This window comes from Rissa tridactyla, chromosome 12 (genome assembly GCF_028500815.1).
Source record: "Rissa tridactyla isolate bRisTri1 chromosome 12, bRisTri1.patW.cur.20221130, whole genome shotgun sequence".
NCBI lineage: Eukaryota > Metazoa > Chordata > Aves > Charadriiformes > Laridae > Rissa > Rissa tridactyla.
In genome coordinates, this window is record NC_071477.1 from 10,589,861 (window position 1) to 10,608,830 (window position 18,970).

Genomic DNA, 18,970 nt, shown 5'->3' on the forward strand with positions numbered 1-18,970 from the left:
CGTGTTTCTGTGTGCTTAATAAAAGCAGACAGCATGGAGCCAGGGAGGGGAGAGGGCACATGGCTGAGAATGTTATTTTACATCACTGACCAGCCCCCTGCTATTTTCAAACAGCTGGAGACTACCTGACCTGCAGCTTCCAGCCTGGAGATCCCGTACCTTAGATCTTGACCATTATCATCTGATGATACATCATCTATGTGGATCTGGTCACAGTCCTGAGAAGTGTATGAAAAAAAATACAGCAGTAAGTAAATGCTTTGAAAAAATTTTGAACGAACGTAATGAAAAATTACTTTAAGGGTAATACTAGGGAGATAAAATCTTACATACTGCTAGTATTGTCTGGCATAGTCTAGCCCGTTAATTGTTAGGAACAAGTATCACATAGCACTTACACAGAACATGAATAGACAGAGTGTGTGTGTGTGTGATCTGCTGTTATCTAAGGGTACAACAGCTCTTGAATAATACAGTAAGTGAAACTCCTTCCTATGCAGACAGCACGGAGAGAGATGCTTGTGTTTTAGCCAGGAAAATTGTGTTTTTTAAACTTTGTATGCATGATAAGGCACAGATTTGGCAGCCTCTTCCCCTGTGAGAATACTGCTTTGGACAGGAGGTATATGCCCATGTAATTACAAGGGGAGATATCTGTCCCAAAGAAATTTCCAGAGACACTTGTGCTGCTGGTGTTCTCCCAGTTGGTTCTGAGGGGGCTGAGCCTTCTTTGATGTGCAGGGAAGCTGGGCTGAAGCACTGAAGGCGGCACTCTTTCAGAGCCCCAGCCACAGACAGAGTTAAGGAATAATATGTGTCAGTAACGAGGAACTCTATGCACAGGATATTTAATGAGAATATATACTTGGAGCTCGGCCTGCATGAAGTATGTACTCTAGATCTTATCTTCCAAAATCATTCATTGTTTGAATGGTGGAGGCCCTGCCTCAAAAATTTGAGAAATGTTATTTCTTTGGTTTCTTTCCTAGTTTTAGCATTAAGATTAGAAAGAGAAAAATCAGGAAGTTTCTCCCACCACCTTAAATCTCCTTTCTCCATGACCCTTGCAGGTAAGAACAAACCAGAAAGCTTCAAGGTGAACACTATCTTTTGTTCTGGTTGATTTTTCAATAGAGGTAAAAGCACTTGGTACAACAGGACTCTGAAGTCAGAACAACCGCAGCTAACCAAGGTACAGTTATTCTTCACCACTTCGGTATTCTGTAAACCACAGAACTTGCCTTAGCTTCCTTACACAATTAGGAGTTTTATGAATTACTTTAAAACCAGCCCCTTTCAAAAAAAGAAAAAATCTCTGAACAAGTAACCAAACTTGCTAACAATGGCAAAATGTCAGAGATAGTTCTTGTCAATAATCATGAGCTTTTCTGCAGTGTTTATTTTAGTTAATTCTGAAAAAGACATACGATTTTATCTTGTTCTCGTCTCATCAGTTCTCTTACCAACCTATCACTGGGGTGTATATTTCTGTATATAACTGGAGCCGAGTGGCTGAACAGCAGATCTCTGCTGACACCTCTCTCTCTCCTCCACCTCCACCATTTTTAAGCCCCGCTCCCAATAGCTGTTGCGAGCCATGCTGGGATAATATTGATGCAGACCACTCCAGTTGTATGATGCAGGGCATTAAGTCAGGGGAAAGGTATTTGTGGAGGGATCTGTTTTTCTCATTTGTGAATGAATTGTTCTGTATGCTGAAGTGTGACAACAGTAGCTATCACATTTCTAACTTAATAAAATACCATGACACTTGGTGAGACGCTACCTCATAGTCCGCTGGCTGAGCCTATCGTGTTACTGGGTGAAACACAGGGAAGCGGGTTAACGCAAGAATGTGGACCATGTTTTACTACTTGGTTACGAGACTAATTTTTCATTCTTGCAGAATTTCCTTGAAATCTTAGTGAGTAGGGAGTCAAGGCAGGATATCTGGGCTGCTGAAAAGAAGGTCCCGATTGTTCAAATGTAAGTCTGCAATGGGGACATATCCCAGTTTTCACATCTGCTGACTTTTTAAAATGATACTCTAGGATCTCAGCGGTATATGATGTGTGGCACGTACAGCCTGTAACTGAGTCAAACGTGTAAGACCTCAGTCAACCCTCGCAACTCTGGGAACTGAACTGTTTTTACTGTTGTGCTATCTCTAGGTCAGTCTGTGCTACCGAACCTGCCTCCAGGTGGGACCAGACCCTTGCACCCGCATGTAAAGGAGCCTGAGCTAATGCAGTCTTGAAACGGTACTGCAAGTTTGGAGAAAGCCTCTGCTGTATTGTTAAATACAAGCTGTTCCTGAGGACATATGGAGAAACTCCTTCTGTTATCATTTATGCTCCATCTGAACTCTCTCAAGGTATGTCTCGTGCACATATGAAAACAACTTATGAATGCAAAGGTTGTATATTTGTGTATCAGGACTGTCTTAGAGATTTTTAGACATCTTGTGGATTCACTGCTCAGTTGAGCTTGCATCCCTCATTAGGCTGGGGGCTAACGGTTCCCAGAACACAAAAACCTCCAGGGATGGCTCCGAAAGGCAGTAACTTGTAAACACGCTAATCCCCTTGTTTGTTAATTCCTCATCTTTCTGTCAGTCCCCCTGTCCTTAATACCTGTTTTCCACAGTGATAGACAATGATAACTCCAGAGGGACTAAGGGTGGAAGGTATTATTTTTTAGCCAGCGTTGCACTGTGAACAAAAGGCATCTGGGAGCAAAAGCACAACCCTGGAAAGCCCAGAATTCATATTTTAACTTCACTGTGATCTGTAACCTTGGGCAACTCCTTTTCTCCCTGATTTTCCAAAGGGGGAACAGAGACCGAGAATCCCTCCTTTCAGGTGAATATTTGCTGATATATTCTGCAGTGTCACCAGGGCCCTTTGCACACAACATCTTGTATGGCCTATACTTGCAGACCTGCCTGTACTGCTGCAACTGCAAGCAGAGATGATGTGGTCGACAGGCATGTAAGTGCTACATGAGTGGATGAATTAGCGTGGCAAAACCACACTTGTATGATTTCAATGCGTGGTTCAGCAAACGCAGGCCTTGCTTGCCTGGATTGTGTTGCTAACAACCTCCAGAACGGGGCAATGCTTGTGTCACCGCATGCCCTGGAAATGGAACACACTGCCCGCCCTTGTCAAGGTTTGGTGCCTTCATTCTTTGCTATGGGGCAGGCACACCACTAAGCTGTGCTTCAATAAGCATCGACCTCCTCCTCTGCCCGGAATCAGATGCCAAAACAGTCAAGCTTATAAGTTGTAAAACTTAAGAGTTAACTTGCTGACGTCAGAGAATCTGTTTCTGTAAAAAGACCAAAAGTGCTTGGTAGAACTCTTGGTATAAGGCTTCTCCGGTCACCCACCGGCCCTGCGGATCACTGATCAGCCTCCTTCTATCCAACTAGCCTGAGGTTTGGGGTGAATCAAACGGGAAACTGGCCTCTCTAGTAGGCTAAGGCACTAAGACAGGATGTATTGAAGCAGGTTATCTGTATGGATCTGCTGATTCGCCTTTTCATACATCCAAGATTCCCACTCCCGAGCATGCCAGGAAAAAATGCATCCAGAGAATACATCCAGGAAACAGGTGCCTGAATCCCTTCTGGGTAAACCCTGTAAACACGTACAGCCCTGGCTAACAACAGTCTCTCCAAATCATTTTTTGACAGAGAAAAGGAGTATTCCAGTTCAGGCTCCTCACTCAGACTTTGAAGCCAGTTTTTTGCTACGACATGAAATCATGTCCTCACCAGACTAAGGAAGATCACACAAACGCTAGTAAGGGCTGTGAAAACCTTGCTGTATCTATGGATAAATGTTTCATCCTCATCAGGCACCTTCTGAGGCTGCTTCAAAAGGGCTTTATACCCTGACAGCACCTTCTGCTCTGCACAACACTGAAAACTGTAGCCAGCAAAATAAACCATTCCCTTGTGCAAGGTAATAATTGATTTCCTTGTTGAACTTGCCTCTCTGGTGAGGATGGGCGATATCTCCTCCATTTCTCCCCTTGCTTCCACTGTCAGGACCGAAGCCAGCCATATTCCTGTTGGTTCAATCTGCTGGGCCCCCCACAATGCCTGAACTTGGCTATGGATTTGTGCCAGAGAAAAGTTGTGCTACATTTAGCATTATCCAGTAAGAGTACTCCTGCTTTGGTTTTGAATGGGGCAACGATCCTACTGCTTTCTCAATTACAGCTTCTTTCATCCTGCCCCAACACAGAAGTTAGTCAGAAATAGTTTCAGCCCCATGCAGTTTTAGATTATTTTGTCTTGTACAGGCCAGTGTTATACCACATGATGGTGCTAACGTATATGGTAATGTTTGTGGGTCTAGAACTGAATCAATCTCTGGGCTTGTAGTTCATCAACTTCTTTTTTAACAATATCATTCACTGCATTTTTTTAAGCCTAACACTTGGTGACGTATGATCTTTAAATATCACAATATCACAACAATATTTGTGAATATCAAACCTGACGTTTATTTATCATCCTAAATGAAGGAGTAGGGTGGTTAACAAGCAGGGATGGATGACTCTGTTATTGCAAATTCTTCCAAACTGAACTTTTTTGCAAAGTGAAATTTTGTCAAGAACATTTACTTCTGTTGAATTTTCCCTCATCCATCACTTTTTTCAGTGAAAAGGCTCAGCTAAAACCAAACCAACTTGGTTTGGTTTTGGTTTGAAAAAACCTTTGGTTTGTTTCACTTATTAGGCATGTGTGAAAAGGGAAAACTGAAATTTCTCAGTAGAAAATGCTCTTCTCTTTCCAGCTACCTGGGCCATGCATCATCATTTAGAATGCCTAGCGTTTTTATCTTAGTGCAGGACCTACGATCAAATTGTCTCACAATGCTATCTCTTTGCTTGTTTCTGCTCTGGCTAGCTGGAACACTACTTGTTTTCAAAAGGTTTTAACATTTTTCATGGTTTTGAGCCATCCAGGTACAGCAGCAAGTTGTTCTCACCTTCAGCTGCCTATGCTGTCCCTTTACACCCTCTGGCAAGTCCAGTAAGGTTACACTGGCTCACTCATTCAGCTGCCCACCTTGGTGTTTTTCAATCTTTTAGTAAAAGCAGGTAAGCTGATAAGACAGCCTAGAAAATCAGCAAAAATTGCTTCTCTTTTCTCATGCAGCAACAAAATAGCACTAGTAACATAAATGTTTTTATTTATCATCTTCGTAGGCTAAACTAGAGACAACCTCTCTTAACGTTTTGCTGAACAGATGTGTCCCGTAGCACCTGGCTCTCTTCCTGTGCTGCAGATAGAGGTCAGGTATTTCGATGAAGGTTTTCATTTCTATTTGGAGACACAGTGCTAAACTTTAGGTCTCCACTGGCCTAGTTCGGACTCAGTTACATGGTCCTTGTAGAATGAGCGTCCTGTATCTGAGGGATTTTGGTTTAGCTTTTGCTTCCTTAATGTCTAGAAACCACAAAAGAAAAGAAACACAACATAGTAACTTTTTATAATTGAAAACTTTGCTCTACTGCAGTGGCTGAGGAAGGACTTGAGAGGCGTGTGAGACAAAACTGACCTAAGGGCTTTGTTTCTAGAAGCCACAGCTGTGACTGATAAATGCGCAGAATTTGTCCGATGCCACACAATTTGCTACTTCATTTCACGTTTTACAGGAGTAAGTGAAGGAAGGAGAAAACTTGTTTTAAAACGATTTGCCAACTTATATTCTTGCAAAAGTCTAGATAGGCAGAGGGTTTCTGGAAAGTGGATTTGTGCAGGACATGGAGCTTTGTTGCACCACATGTTGAGATCTGATGGGTGAAAACCGCTGGTTGTGCATTAAATATTACAACTATTTATATAGCACCCTGGACTGCCAAAGAGCAGCTCTCTCTTGGTTTTGTTGTTTTGGGGGTGTTTTTGTTTTTTGTTTGTTTGTTTTTTTCTAAGAGAAGGATTTTTTCACTTTGCATTTTCTGTGCCCTCATCACAACTCCCTCTTTGAAAAAAGCTGAAAGAGGAAAATCTGTCAGCTCAGGTGCTACCCACTACTTGTCTTTGAAAGGAAATGAAAATTCTCAGCAAGTGAAACCTCAGGTTGTAAGGAGACAGGTGGCAGGAAAGGATGTACCTCCTGTCATGCGGAGGACCACAGTGCAGTTAAGCAGTGAAGGAACCAGAAGTTCTCAGTGAACTCATCAGGCACAGAAAAAGTTCTCTCATTTCATCTGGCACAGAAACAAATTCTTCCTTTTTCAAGTGAAGAAAAAGACCACAGAAGCCTGCCCAGGGATGCCAGATTTTTTTCCTCCAAACACCTCCAAGCAGTTCTCTGCCTCCAAGGTGCCCATAGCACAAACCCATCTCACTCACTCTGTACGTGACTCATTCAGACTATTTCTACTGATTGCAAATGCAAATAACTTTTCATCAGCGCTATACAGCTGTTTCTCAGCTGGTGACAGAATTCTGCTAGCATTACTTTGCTTGAATTTTATTATATTTATACATATATACACACACCAAAAGGATTTTCACTTTGTATAAGGCATGGTCAGATCTAACCATGCCACAAACAAGGAAGACTTTTCTTCTCAATCTTTTATATTGAAATTCCCATAGTTTCATCCTGCAGTGTGCCTGAGCTCGAGCAGACCTCCTGCTCTGTCTGTGTGTGCAAACAGAGCTTCCTCAAGAACAGAGACCATTTTTAAAACCTCTGCGTTGGCTCACAGCTAATTGCTACGTGCCCCATAGGATCTATGCTAATTTTGCTTAATAAAATTATTAAATAGCAAATTTCAGGAGAAGCAGCAGCAATGTCCTCATTATTAGATTTAGTAAAACTGCCAAAAGCCATCATTGTTACCGTGTATTTAGAAAAAATTCCTTAACAGAATGAAGATGTCTAAGGGACACAGGAAAGTATGCTTCCAATAAGCCATCTAAGGCCCATTTCTTTGGGGTCAAAAATGAAAGTTTCTTGTCCAGAAAAACAAGTTTGTAGAACAGATGCAAACAATTAGAAAGAGAGATGTTAAATAAAATAAGCAGCTACATACCTCCAGGTCATTAAAGAACAGATGTGTATCTGCAAGATTGAAGATCATTTCTTCCATCATAAGACCTATCCGCACAGACGTTGTAGTGTCCTGTTAAGGGAAAATAAGTTTTTTTTTCCATTCCCTTTGATATTTTTTTTGGGGGGGGCGGGGGCGTGGTGGGGTGGGAGATCTTAGAGCAAACATAGGATCTACACATTCCTGTTTCTGAACATATGTTCATTAAAGTAATTTTATTTCCCAACTGTATCTTAACATGATTTTCCCATCCTTTCTTTTGCTCTCCTAGATAATCAAATTCTGTTCTTTGAAGGATATCTATGGCTTGCCTTGACCAATAACAGCCCACACACTTTAGATAATATAATGAGAACCTTTAAACACCTGAGACTATCTAAGATTACGTTGCTTCAGTAGGTTAAACCAAGAACTGATTTCCAATAGCATCATCAGTGAATGGTTAAGGGATAGTTATGAGTAATGGAGTACACAGAAGGTGATCCTTTCCTGACTCCAACCTTCAAACCAGCTATAGAAGGTCAGCATTATTCTCTTTTAATGTCAAACAGCAACTCGGTGAGCAAAATCTGAGAACAGAACCCTGGAGCTCAAGCATAAATTGAGTCTCTTGCTCTAAGGAGTGCAATTTATGTGTCTCAGTCAGCATGCTTGGCTTAGATCTTTACTGCCATGATAACTCAGGTGCTCAGCACAGAACAGGACAGAAAGGCAGAGGTGCTGTTCCCACATAAGAGCCCAGCATGTGATATGGCATCTACTGTCAGGCAGGAGATGCAAGAGCAGCCACACTACTGCAAAGCTCTTCCATCCCCACTGAAACTGCCTACTTATTTAACAGCATCAGCAGAGTTAAACCAATCCCATCATATTGTGCAAACCCAATTATAGCATGATAAAACACTTGTCCAAGTATGACTGTTCCTGCTCAGGAGAGAGCATGCTCTGCAGTGGTATAAAGCATGCCTGCAGACGGTAGCCACGGTGACAGTGACACCCAAGAAACTACATTGATTAAAAAAATAAAGACAAGACACAGCACATTAAAATGCTGGATGGGTTCATCTGTCATTCTAGCTAGTGTTGAAATGGTGACATGCACACGATGCACCTGTCTGCATGGGCTGGCTGACTGACGGTTTGCTCATTCTGCCACTTTCTTGTATAAGCAGCCCCTGCCAGCAGTGGGTCTAATGTGTCCCTTCCCCAAGAGGGTCCCAAACTGCTTCCTAAAAGGGAAGGATGTGAGGCAGAAGCTCTGGCTGCCTGCAGCATTTTTAAAACACACTTTTTAACAATTAATGTGAAAATGTACATGTCAGCAGCTCTAAAATGGCTTCTACACATTCTTAAGCACATGTGAACTTTCTCACATCCAGATCCTGCTCCTACCAACATCAGTGGCAAAACCTTAAGTAAATTCCCCTGGAGAAGGACTATGCGACCTGCAGCTCTACTTTAGTTCTTTTAGTTGATTCATTTTGGAAAATTCATGTTTTCCTTGCCCCTTGCTACCCAGCCAAGACACCACAACTGCCTGGGAGAGGGCTGTCACTTCATTTCCTCACCAAGCCAGCAAGTGCAGTCTTAAATCAGCCCAAGCTGATGGGGCTTGGCCATTGAAGCCACCCACAGAGAATCCTACATGGCAGAAGTGACTGACACTTTTGGCTGGGCCATTTCCCCTTCCTCTGGCCTGGAGGGCTACATTAACAGCTGACTGCATGTGCACAGCAGATCTACTTGGTACTCCAAGATGGCCCTTGGATGCGGGATGGCGGCCGCAGGGCTCCTGCAGCTCTTGGCTTACTGCTTGAGTGGCCACTGGCTACAGCCTCTGCAGATCTGCTACTCTGAAACGTGATCAAGTGACCTGCTGTACCCAGCCCGGTGCACTGCAATATTAAATGAATCTCAATCATTTTTCCATGTCTCTTGTGCCTAAAGTCAACTGCTCCTCCTGCCCTCAAACAACCGACCTTGCTCCTAAACTCACAGCAAAAGCACAGAAACACAGTGATGCAAATAAGGTCGCCAGCAGAACATTTTCTTATTCATTAAATACTTCAAAAACACATACAAAAATAATCTGTGGTTAATTTGATAAACACTTACAGTTCAAAAGCATTGTGCCTGTTCAAACTAAACAGTAACAGACAACTTGAAGAAAAAAAAAAGGAAAAAAAAAAAAGAGATTCCCACAACAGACTTTTATTTGTAATTCATCTTCATTAGGACAGGGATCCCTCATCTTTACATTTACGTGGGTGGTTTTCCTCCACTACAGTTACAAGTCATGCTAAACCAGGGTAGATTTATATGTAGTCTTTCCTCTAATTTTCTGCAGATTTCTGTGGAGCCATGTTATTGTATGACAGGACAGAAATGAATTAGTTGAGGAGCTCTAACAGGGAGCACAATGTTTGGAGGATGAGTACATTTCAATCAACCTTTGCGGCAGATGCTGTTGACATAGATGGTGTATTACACGCTAACCTAATTATTACGCATTCTTGGTGTAGTTCTCTTTAATTAGAGCAGAATGGCTGTGGTTTCAGCCATGTGTGTGACTCACAAGCGTTGTGCCCAATCTAAAGAAAAGCTCTGTCACTCATGTTTAAACATGCTTGGTGCTGTCCCAGAAAGAAGGGCACTTTCTCCTCTGGGCAAAAATTAAACTTCAACAGACTTGCCTTGAACATGTCTCTAATTTTTAAGCCTCAAACCTGCTCCCCTGACGAGGCACAGGGACACAGGGGTAATCAGGGCATCTGACTGTGGCCCCATGCAAACAGCACTGAATCAAATTTTACTACCCAGGTGTAGTTACACGGGGGAACTGTTTTGAAGAAAATATGCTGCTAGGAAGAAATTATTTTGTAAAATAGTTTTTAATGAAGCAATTTATTTTAATACATTTCAAGGATCATTAGCCTTTAAAACTCTTTCAGGAAATCTCATTGGTTGGTGCCTGTCATTTATCCTTTAAGTTTTGTCTTTAGCTTTATTGGTATTAATCACTAATGGGGAATAGGAAACATTTCCACAGTGTATGAAGTTACCTTCTCTTAAACTAAACAATATGGAAATTAAACTGTAGATGAGAGGAAAAAAAAAAATCTTTCTCTTGAGATAGAGAATATGATGGAATGAAAATAAAACAGAAAAATGCACTTTACCACCCAGAGGGGAAGTCATTTGGGGAAATGATTTGGCATCACTGCTTTCACAGTACGGACATTTCCTTTATAGCAAGGCATGCTTCCAAGTCTTAAGGAGGCTGATAAAGTTAAAAGGCAAATCAGCACTCCCAGTATGATATAGGTGTCTAGAGGCACTAGGCCAGGGTTCCACTGGCAGTTATTTATTTGCGTTACTGTAGCATCTAGAAGCATTAGTCCCAGACTGGAACCCCACTGTGCTGGAGGTTGTATCCACACAGAGGAAAGACACAGTCTCTACAGCTTTTAATTCAAGTATGAAAAAATATGAGAATCAGACTGACAGGAAAGCACCAAATGAGATATCAACATGTTGTCCGAATTCTCTATACAGTATGTAAATAATCTGAAAGAGAATTATGAAATTTATCTTAAGATTTTGATGGAGAGCTCTTCCTAACCATAGAAATCCCATACCACTGAAGGGTATCTCTATGCTGTAGGGGATGCCCTGGTGGACTGCTAATGCCTATGTTAAAGTACTGTGAGCGTAGCAGAGCAGTGTAAAGTTGCTGCATTCACACCGATGATCCCTGCTAACATGTCCTTCTGTAGCGAAAGTGCATCCTGGAGCCCTGGGAACGAGCTTCCTGGGTAACAGATCTAGCCAATGTTTTCTGATGCACATGAAGCCCAAGGAAGAACAGACCACAGAGTGACTGAAATCAAATCTCCTCCAGGAACCGCTTTTTACAGTGAAAACAGATTAATCTAAAAACTCAACCCTGAGTGCTTGTTTAGTAACTTTAGAAGAGCAAGGTCCTACCCCTCTGCTAATCTACGAGTCATGCTTTCACAAACAAGGACAATGAGAGGCAGGGATAGAAAACAGGCAATAAACTCCTTTTGTAAATAAAACCCTCAGCGCCACAGTGTATCCCTATATGCCTCACCTCTGCCACGCACCACTGTTGAAGCTTCCTTCAGGGTCGAAATTAAACAGCCCCACAAATTACTTTTGGTGCTTCCCTCTGGTGCTTGGACCTGAGAGACAAGGCACTCCTGACTCTCCAACACACAGCTTTAACAGGCCTCTTCCCATCAGCTGGGGGGAATAAGCACCAAGGGAGCACTGGTCATTTTGAAGTATTAGTTCTCAAAGAGCTTGATATTCTCGCTCCTCAATACACCCTTCACTCCCACTTTTAAGAAACAGGAGTAGTAGTTTCACAGCTGCCCATTTCTGCTCAGTGCACACCTTCAGAGAACTGAGAGGTAAAATGCCCCCACTCCCTACTACTCCTTCATAAACAATAAACGATCCAAATATTCAAAGAGTAAGATAAGCCCCTTTTTAAGATTTTGGATGAAAAATGTTTGCCCTAAAGAACATCCTAGGACATGTCTCTCTGCTGTTTCTGTCACAGCTGTGACTTTCAGCTACGGACTGATGGGCTATTGTCTACTGCTGACAATGGCCACACCATGTGAGCAAGACAATTTCCACTGTAAATGAGGCACTGCCAACTCCCAGCTCCATATCTGCTTGTTCTGGGGTAATTTTGCTGCCTGTTCAGCAGATAGTCCTACTAGAGAAAAACATGGACAACAGAAGACTGTGGAACATGTTGCAGAGGAAGATGAAAGTGTCCATTCACCAAGGGGAATGTTTTCTTTCATATTCCAATGCCACGAACTGACACAATTTCTCTGAATGTTGCTTTTATGTTGGCTGGTTGTATGCACTGATCATAACCCTTGAACTAGTTCTGTACATTTAAAGTGAACTGCATTTTAAAATTACAATTTGCATTCAATTATGTCCTCCAAGCTAGTAACACCTTGCCTAAAATTAATTTCTGTTTTCATTTTGTCCCATCATTTTGAGTAATAGGATGACAGAAGATGGCTAGAAGGAGCTTGTTGAACAGCCTTCAGTCTGTCTTTGCTTAAAGATGATTTCCACAAAAACTGGAGGTGAGTAAAGAACAAGGTAGGAAGTTAGGTCTGCTTACTCCCATGTGAAACGCCAACTAATCTGTACTTTAGCAAAGCAAAGGGAACGTAGAATGTGTAGGCATACTCAAATTAGCTTTAAGCCACGTAATGTGGGTACAAGTCGCTGCAAGTATGTTGCAGCATGCGCTATGTAGGTCCCTAGACGCTTTTTCAGGAGCTAACCTACACAGAAGCCTGCATTGCCCTACCTTCACTACAGAAGGCACTGGTATTACCTACACAAAAGCCCATGTGCATTGCAGCCACACTTCAAACTGCACCGTCAGCATCCTCCCAAATGGCACTGTATTAAAACCTTGTTACCACTGCTCTCCTGAAACACTGAGATTGATTTTTCATAAACTGCTTATACTTGCCCTAGAGTATGCATTAAAAAGACATGTATTTGTTAACACCTGCAGCTACTACTAATCCAGTTGGCTGGATGTCCACAGCCAGCTCTCCCGTCTTGTACACTGTCATTTTGAAAGGAAGAGAAAAGCAGACTTATCTCTGGCAATCTCTCAAGTGCAAGTCACTCTCGCCTTCGATCCTGGCTCCAAACCCCATTCCAAGCTTCTGCCTTACAGGTACCCTGTTCAGACTTGCAGGCCATTAGCAAAGGGGCAAAGCTGGCTCCTTTGAGCTGGATAACAAATCAGCTCGTTGTCTGACTCTGCTTCTATTCAGCAATGTGCCAATTAACCCGACATTCAAAATGTTAGGATAAAGTCATTCTGAGCGTGGATCTTGAATTCAGACCTCCCCCCTCAGCTTTAAAATAAACAAAATAAACCCCTAGTATTTAAAACTAATCAGTCTCTTTAAATCCCTGCCAAATACCTGTTTATGCCGTGAGCAAATAATTACTTTTCTACAAGGAAGAAAGTATTAATTAAGAGTATTCATCAGACTCCTATTCCATAGGGTTTATCTGCCACAGGTGTCAGCCAGAGGTGAGAGACGGATTAGTATACAATCAAGGGCTTTCTAAGTTAAATCTCCTCCTTGTGGTTAGCTGTTAATAATGAAGTTGTCACCAAAAGAAAGAATTTAATAGTTTTAATTGGGTTTAATTACTTGGAAACTCCTGGAAAATGGACCAGCTTGGTTGTAGTATAAAAATAATAATAATAATTAAAAAAGCAAAGATAAAAATGCCTGGGCCACATGTTTGAACAAAAAGAATCTGTGGGAATAATCACTCTTTGGTTGTAACATTTTATACCTTGATCAGAAATTGAGACATGAACAAGGCTTTCCCATAATAATAGCAAATTAACCACGTGGATCAGTTCTAGTTCAAGTAGGTCCACATCTTTTTGAGGAAAAGAACACATTTAGCTCTTTTGCTACACTTAAGTAGCTTAGCTTTTCAGAGAGTGGGTATTTGAGAGAAAAGTTGTTTTAAGTAACCGAAGTAGCTCAGGAGCTGAAACCCATTTTCAGAAGTGACTTATTGAAGTGACTACACTTCAGACGTTTTTAAAAAGGATTGCACTTTTTCAAATAGAATCACTCAGCTTTTCAGGCTCTCAACATTTTTTCCCCCCAAACGAAGATATACTGTTCTACCTAACCATCAATATATCCAGGTTTATTAGACAGTCTACTTATTTTAAATGAATAATGAATAAAGTCATTACAGTTTGACCTTGTGAAAAGTCCATGCTAGATGGAAGCAAATATAATTTAATCCCTTTTCTTCAGACACCTTTTCATATTCACCCTTACTGAGACTTGAAAGGTACTACCAAAGTATTGCTTATGATTTACTGAAGGACTCTCTTTTTACTGGCATGTATCTGTTCAGAAATGGTTGGGGACTACACTTTGGAAATTATTCCAATAAGCAAATGGGCATGCCAGTCACTAAATCCTCACATTCAAGAGCATGTGGAAGTTGAAAAGGTTCTCCTCCCTCTCTAAATGAACTATGCTTAGGGACAAGCAGTAATGACTACATTAATTTATCCAGTGTCTGAACCCATGAGTTCTGAAATGGATTCCAGTCCTGTGGGAATATTGTACTTAAATACAGGTTAAAATCTGGACCGTGATCCTTGAGAACAAATGGAAATTATTTTTATTTAGTAATACAAAAAGTTCATGACCAAAATCTACAAATAATTTCTTTTTATTACAGAGGGCATAAACGTCAAAAGAGGAGTGGAATTTAAACCAAATGCGTCTTCATTCCCTTCCCCTCCTCATAGGAAAATCACTGTATTTCTATGTGTAAGCCCTTGATAGCTCTGTGAAAAATACGAATCTCCTGGAAAGCCTGGTGGAAACACATCACGGCACGTAATCCTCAGCACAACTGCATATTTTGCACCTGCAACTTCCTAACACAACTTTTCTCCCAGTAGTTTTTTTAGACTATTTTCCCCCTAAAATCAAGTCATGACTCAGTGATACTGGAAAGCAGGTTCCCTTTACTCATGCTTGTTTGACAATCCAGCATTGTTTCTGATATATAATTTATGTCAAAAATAATCCCTTAATACTTCCAAATGCCACATGTGCACTTTTCTTAGAAAACCCTCTGCTCACCTAAGCTCTAGTACAAGAGGTTACATCTACACGAGCTCCAAGCATCTCCCATGCCCACCATCTAAGCTGTTGTGGATCTGGTTTTGCTGTTTCTGCTGCTGCTTTGCATCAGCCAGTACAGATGATAAACACAGATGTTTGCTCCCGAAATACACATTTGAAATAATCAAACGGCTGGAATTATTTACTCCCTTCTCTCCAATAATGAACTAATAATTGATATAGCAGCATGTCTAAAGTAACAGACTTTTTTATTACCTGCAGTGATTGAATGCTTTTTTAATTTAACTTAAAAAGGCATTAAATACAAGGTTTAGCCTCCAGTGGGTAAAAAAATCTCCAACTTCCTCAGAAAATCCTTTCCAAATTGTATTCATCTTGACTTAATCCATGATCTACTGAGTGAATTAGGCTCTATTTGTTTTGAAAATCTTTTTTATGAAGTTCCAAGGACTGTGTTTTCCTTAGGAAAGGCTTATTCTGCCTTTCTAACCAGGATGCCTGCTAGCAGCCCTCAGCATAGGCCTCTGCAGGTTTTTAACGTCCCAAGGTGCCCCACACATATGACTAACAAAATGTAAATAAACACAGCTGAGCCAGTAAGAAATTGGAAGGTTTTCTCATTAAAGAAATAAAATAAACAGATGTCCTTAAGCACTTTGGCTCATGTTTGTCAAAGGAACGGAAAACTCTCAGATGTTTGAACAGCAGTAGTGATATAAGGCCACATCTCAAGTGAGAGAAGAAGAAAAAAAGCGACGCCATGGCACTTAGAATTAACTAATAGTTCTCAAGGGAGGGCGCTTTTGATTTGAACCTTAGCAACTTCTACAAATAGTTTTTAACAGCCGAGCAATAAAATGGGGTTTTATTCCTTCTCAGTTTGTAAAGTAGTAAAGGACAGATTCGGCCATTAGAAGCATGAATCACCATCAGATTTGATTAAATCCCTATGGTGTTTCAATCAGGTCCTGGCTTTAGGGTCCTGTGAGAGAACAAAGCAGGGAAAAGCACAAGCTACTTGAAGCATTCAATCAGCCCTAGGGTTTTACAAGGATCTCGAGTAGAGCCAAGCAGGAACTTTTCAATGACTTCTTTTTTTTTAATTGGAAATTATAATTCACTTAAAGAAAAACTTTTTGTAATAACATCTAACTGCCAGTGAAACTTTTGAGAAATAAGGTTTCTTAGATCGACAACATCATTTCTGGTGAGAACAAGACAGTCCAGTTCACAGCCAGCCAACATACAACAGCTATGACATTTGCTTGAAATGTTTATGTCCTGTCCTCAACTGGGCCAAGCAGCAACTTTAGCTACTCTGTCCAAAAGGTCTTGAAGCCCCGCTATCGTTGGAGGACACTCTCCTAGTCCTTCACGTACCTGCGCCACTGCAAGTTCCTCATCAGAGAGGCAAAGCCCATGTTCACATAGGCTGGAAACTTGAGCACATGCCCTGTCTCTACCTCACTGATACCTGTCTGCTTACAACTTGGATAAAGCTCATGTTGCCATTCTGAAATGCAAAAGCAACAAAAAAATATGTCTATCATTGAAAAACAGCCTCTACATCAATCAAGCAACTACGAGGCAAACTGTAAGTCCCCACTGAAAGCAGCAAGAGTGGCCATTCAAGGCAAAGCCACCACATAGTCCAGGCTCACAGGGACACAGCGTAATACAGGCAATCTAAACACCTTTCAGTTAAGGTGAACTAAAATGTAGAACATGACTTTCCACAACACTGATTTACAACTGTGACATAATGTGCTCTATTATTTTTTGCAGTATGCTTTTCTTAATTCGAGCCAATTCTAGATGCTGAACAACCTCAGAAATCGCTATGCATCTTACAGGGAATTTTATAGATCCTAACTCCCAGGTATCAGCAGACCTTGTCAAAGTACTGATAAAAATCCAACACAATTCAAGAATTTAGACTGTCCTATGTATTCAGTTCTTTAAGTAAGTGCTAAAATAAAATCCTTTCCATTTGGTTCCAGGATTTCAAAGTAACTTGCACGTAAAGATGAATTTTAACTCCAGATTTTACTTTACTCAAAATTAATTTTGACATTAAAATCCTAAGGAGTGTACCAACACAGAACAAGAACACACATTCTGGGAACAATACGAAATACTAAGGTATTAGTTTCACACATACCCCACAGCTAGGGAAAACAATGCACCCAGTGCCCCCTTTCTTCTTGATACTAGTCCTTTGAAAAGCACGAGAATGAATCTCCAATTTTATTTTTTTTTAATGCTTTGACAATACACATTATGGAATAAGCTTGCAAATATCTCAGTCAGGGAAAGGGGAACAGACTCATGACTTTTTTTTGGCATGGGAGTGCTTGTAATCTCTTTTTTTATTGTGTCTGAATTAATACCACCAAAAGAGTCTTTCTGTATTGCACCTAGCTGCTTCAAACAAATGGCCAAAGCCCCTTGACTTTTACCTAACTGATGTGAAACTCCAGCAGCACTGTTACAGATTTTGACCCATTTTTCCTATTCTGTTTAGTCAGTGTTTTGGCAGGCAGATCTTTGCAGACATAGTAAAGACTGCAGCCATCTTCCTGTTGAATGGGAGCTCTGTTATACATGCCTGAAGGGATTAAAAGGGCTGGGTGGACAGTACATTAAGCTATAATGATCGTCTACATCTGTTGTGGTCTCTAGGCACATAGTAAATATTCTGCACCCATGCAGTGATCAGAAGCCTGTAGAACAGGTTTCTAAAACCTCCTGAACATAATATGCAGGGTTAACTGGCTATGGAACTTGCTGCTTTTTTTTTCCTTTTCTTTGTCAGAGGGCCTCCTGCTGAGAAATGAAAGAGTGGAGAGATTTCCTTGGGTTTGACAGCTTTGCTGCCCCGATCACTTAGACCGTGACTCCACATGTTTGTGCAGGTACGCGTCCATTCAACCACAGGCAAGAAAGCAAAAGGAGATGTGAATTTGCAGGCCACTGACTGCCACTATAAAGGTTATACTGCAGTGACCGTATGGGAAAGACATTAAGACCAAATGTCTGATGACTCTGTAATACATAGAATGGAGCAAAGAGTTTGGGCAGAAGGGATAAAAAAGGGGCAACCTAGGCTGGGCTATTCATTCACCTTCAAGCTTAAGTAAGTTTTGTGTTTTAACTTCTATTAACGCCATCAGCAAATTAATTTCTAAACATCTGAGGTGAACTGTCTGTGCTTTGAGGAGCCCATCTCTATCGAAAGGACCATAGAGGTTCCCCTCAGAAACCAAACAAAGAGAATTTTCACATGGAATCAAGTAAGAAAACATACACTGAAGCATTAATGATTAATAATACGACTACAATTAATAGTTCTTTTTGTGAATTCTTCCCCCTCTTTTTTTCTTTTTTCCTGGAAAATCAGATTTTTTTGGACAGTTCCCTATTGCTGCAATCATCAAGGAAGGAACAACACGCAGAACCATTTGAGATTTTGTAGCTAAAGGACACAGGAGTTTAGATCCAAATCTCTGAAGCTATGGTTCATGTTCCTCCTCCCCTCTTCCCAGAAAAATCACCCCAGAAAGAGGTGTTATTCTTCAGCTTGATCAATTCTTTGAGAGGCTGCGCAGCAGCTTTACCAGTGCAACAGACAGGGTGATACTGAGACATTAATGTTGGTCAGGGGAATGGTGAAGAACATATAAACTGACACTTTTTCCTGGAGGAAGACATACAGCACCAAGACCACCATGAATGAGATTTAATTCAAAGCACATGCATGCCAAATTACAGGCACATGAATCTTTTATGATCAATTATGGACAAAAATAAGAATTTTAGGCCTTAATACTTAATTTACTTTGAGATTAACACTTCCTATTCAAGTAAAAGATTCTGAAACTCTCTTAACCTCTGGCTCACTGCTTCACTTTTACTTGATAGTTCAGCTCACTTAAACATTTTTGAATTGTGTTACTGTTAAAAGTTCCCAGGAAGCCTGTCTGAGTCTGCTCTATTCCCATCTTGGTTTAAGGTCTGCTCCAAAGCCCACCAAAGCCTCCAGTTGTCTTTGGATCAAGCCATTAGCCTATAATGCTTTTATAACACAATCATTTCCCTTATAGGAAAGCCCTGAGGAATTTAATACTGATGAAACAAATGAAGAACTACAAAAAAAACCTTCTAGAGAAGTT

The 18,970-nt window shown here is 41.0% G+C and overlaps 1 protein-coding gene and 1 long non-coding RNA gene across 11 annotated transcripts in view; one reads left to right on the forward strand and one right to left on the reverse strand.

The window, feature by feature from the left end:
• The window catches only part of EYA2 (EYA transcriptional coactivator and phosphatase 2), a 99,207-nt gene that overhangs the window by 8,639 nt on the left and 71,598 nt on the right, over positions 1-18,970 (reverse strand). For all 10 annotated transcript variants that reach the window (XM_054218818.1, XM_054218816.1, XM_054218820.1 and 7 more), the window contains 2 exons: positions 7,063-7,152; positions 160-218 (listed from right to left, as the gene is read on the reverse strand). In XM_054218818.1, the coding sequence (XP_054074793.1) occupies positions 160-218; positions 7,063-7,152 (149 nt within the window). The remainder of the gene's footprint in view (positions 1-159; positions 219-7,062; positions 7,153-18,970) is intronic.
• LOC128916778 (uncharacterized) lies at positions 155-17,690 on the forward strand. The gene is made up of 5 exons (XR_008469044.1): positions 155-247; positions 1,071-1,192; positions 2,172-2,374; positions 12,136-12,218; positions 17,614-17,690. It is a non-coding gene; the product is annotated as an uncharacterized LOC128916778 (long non-coding RNA).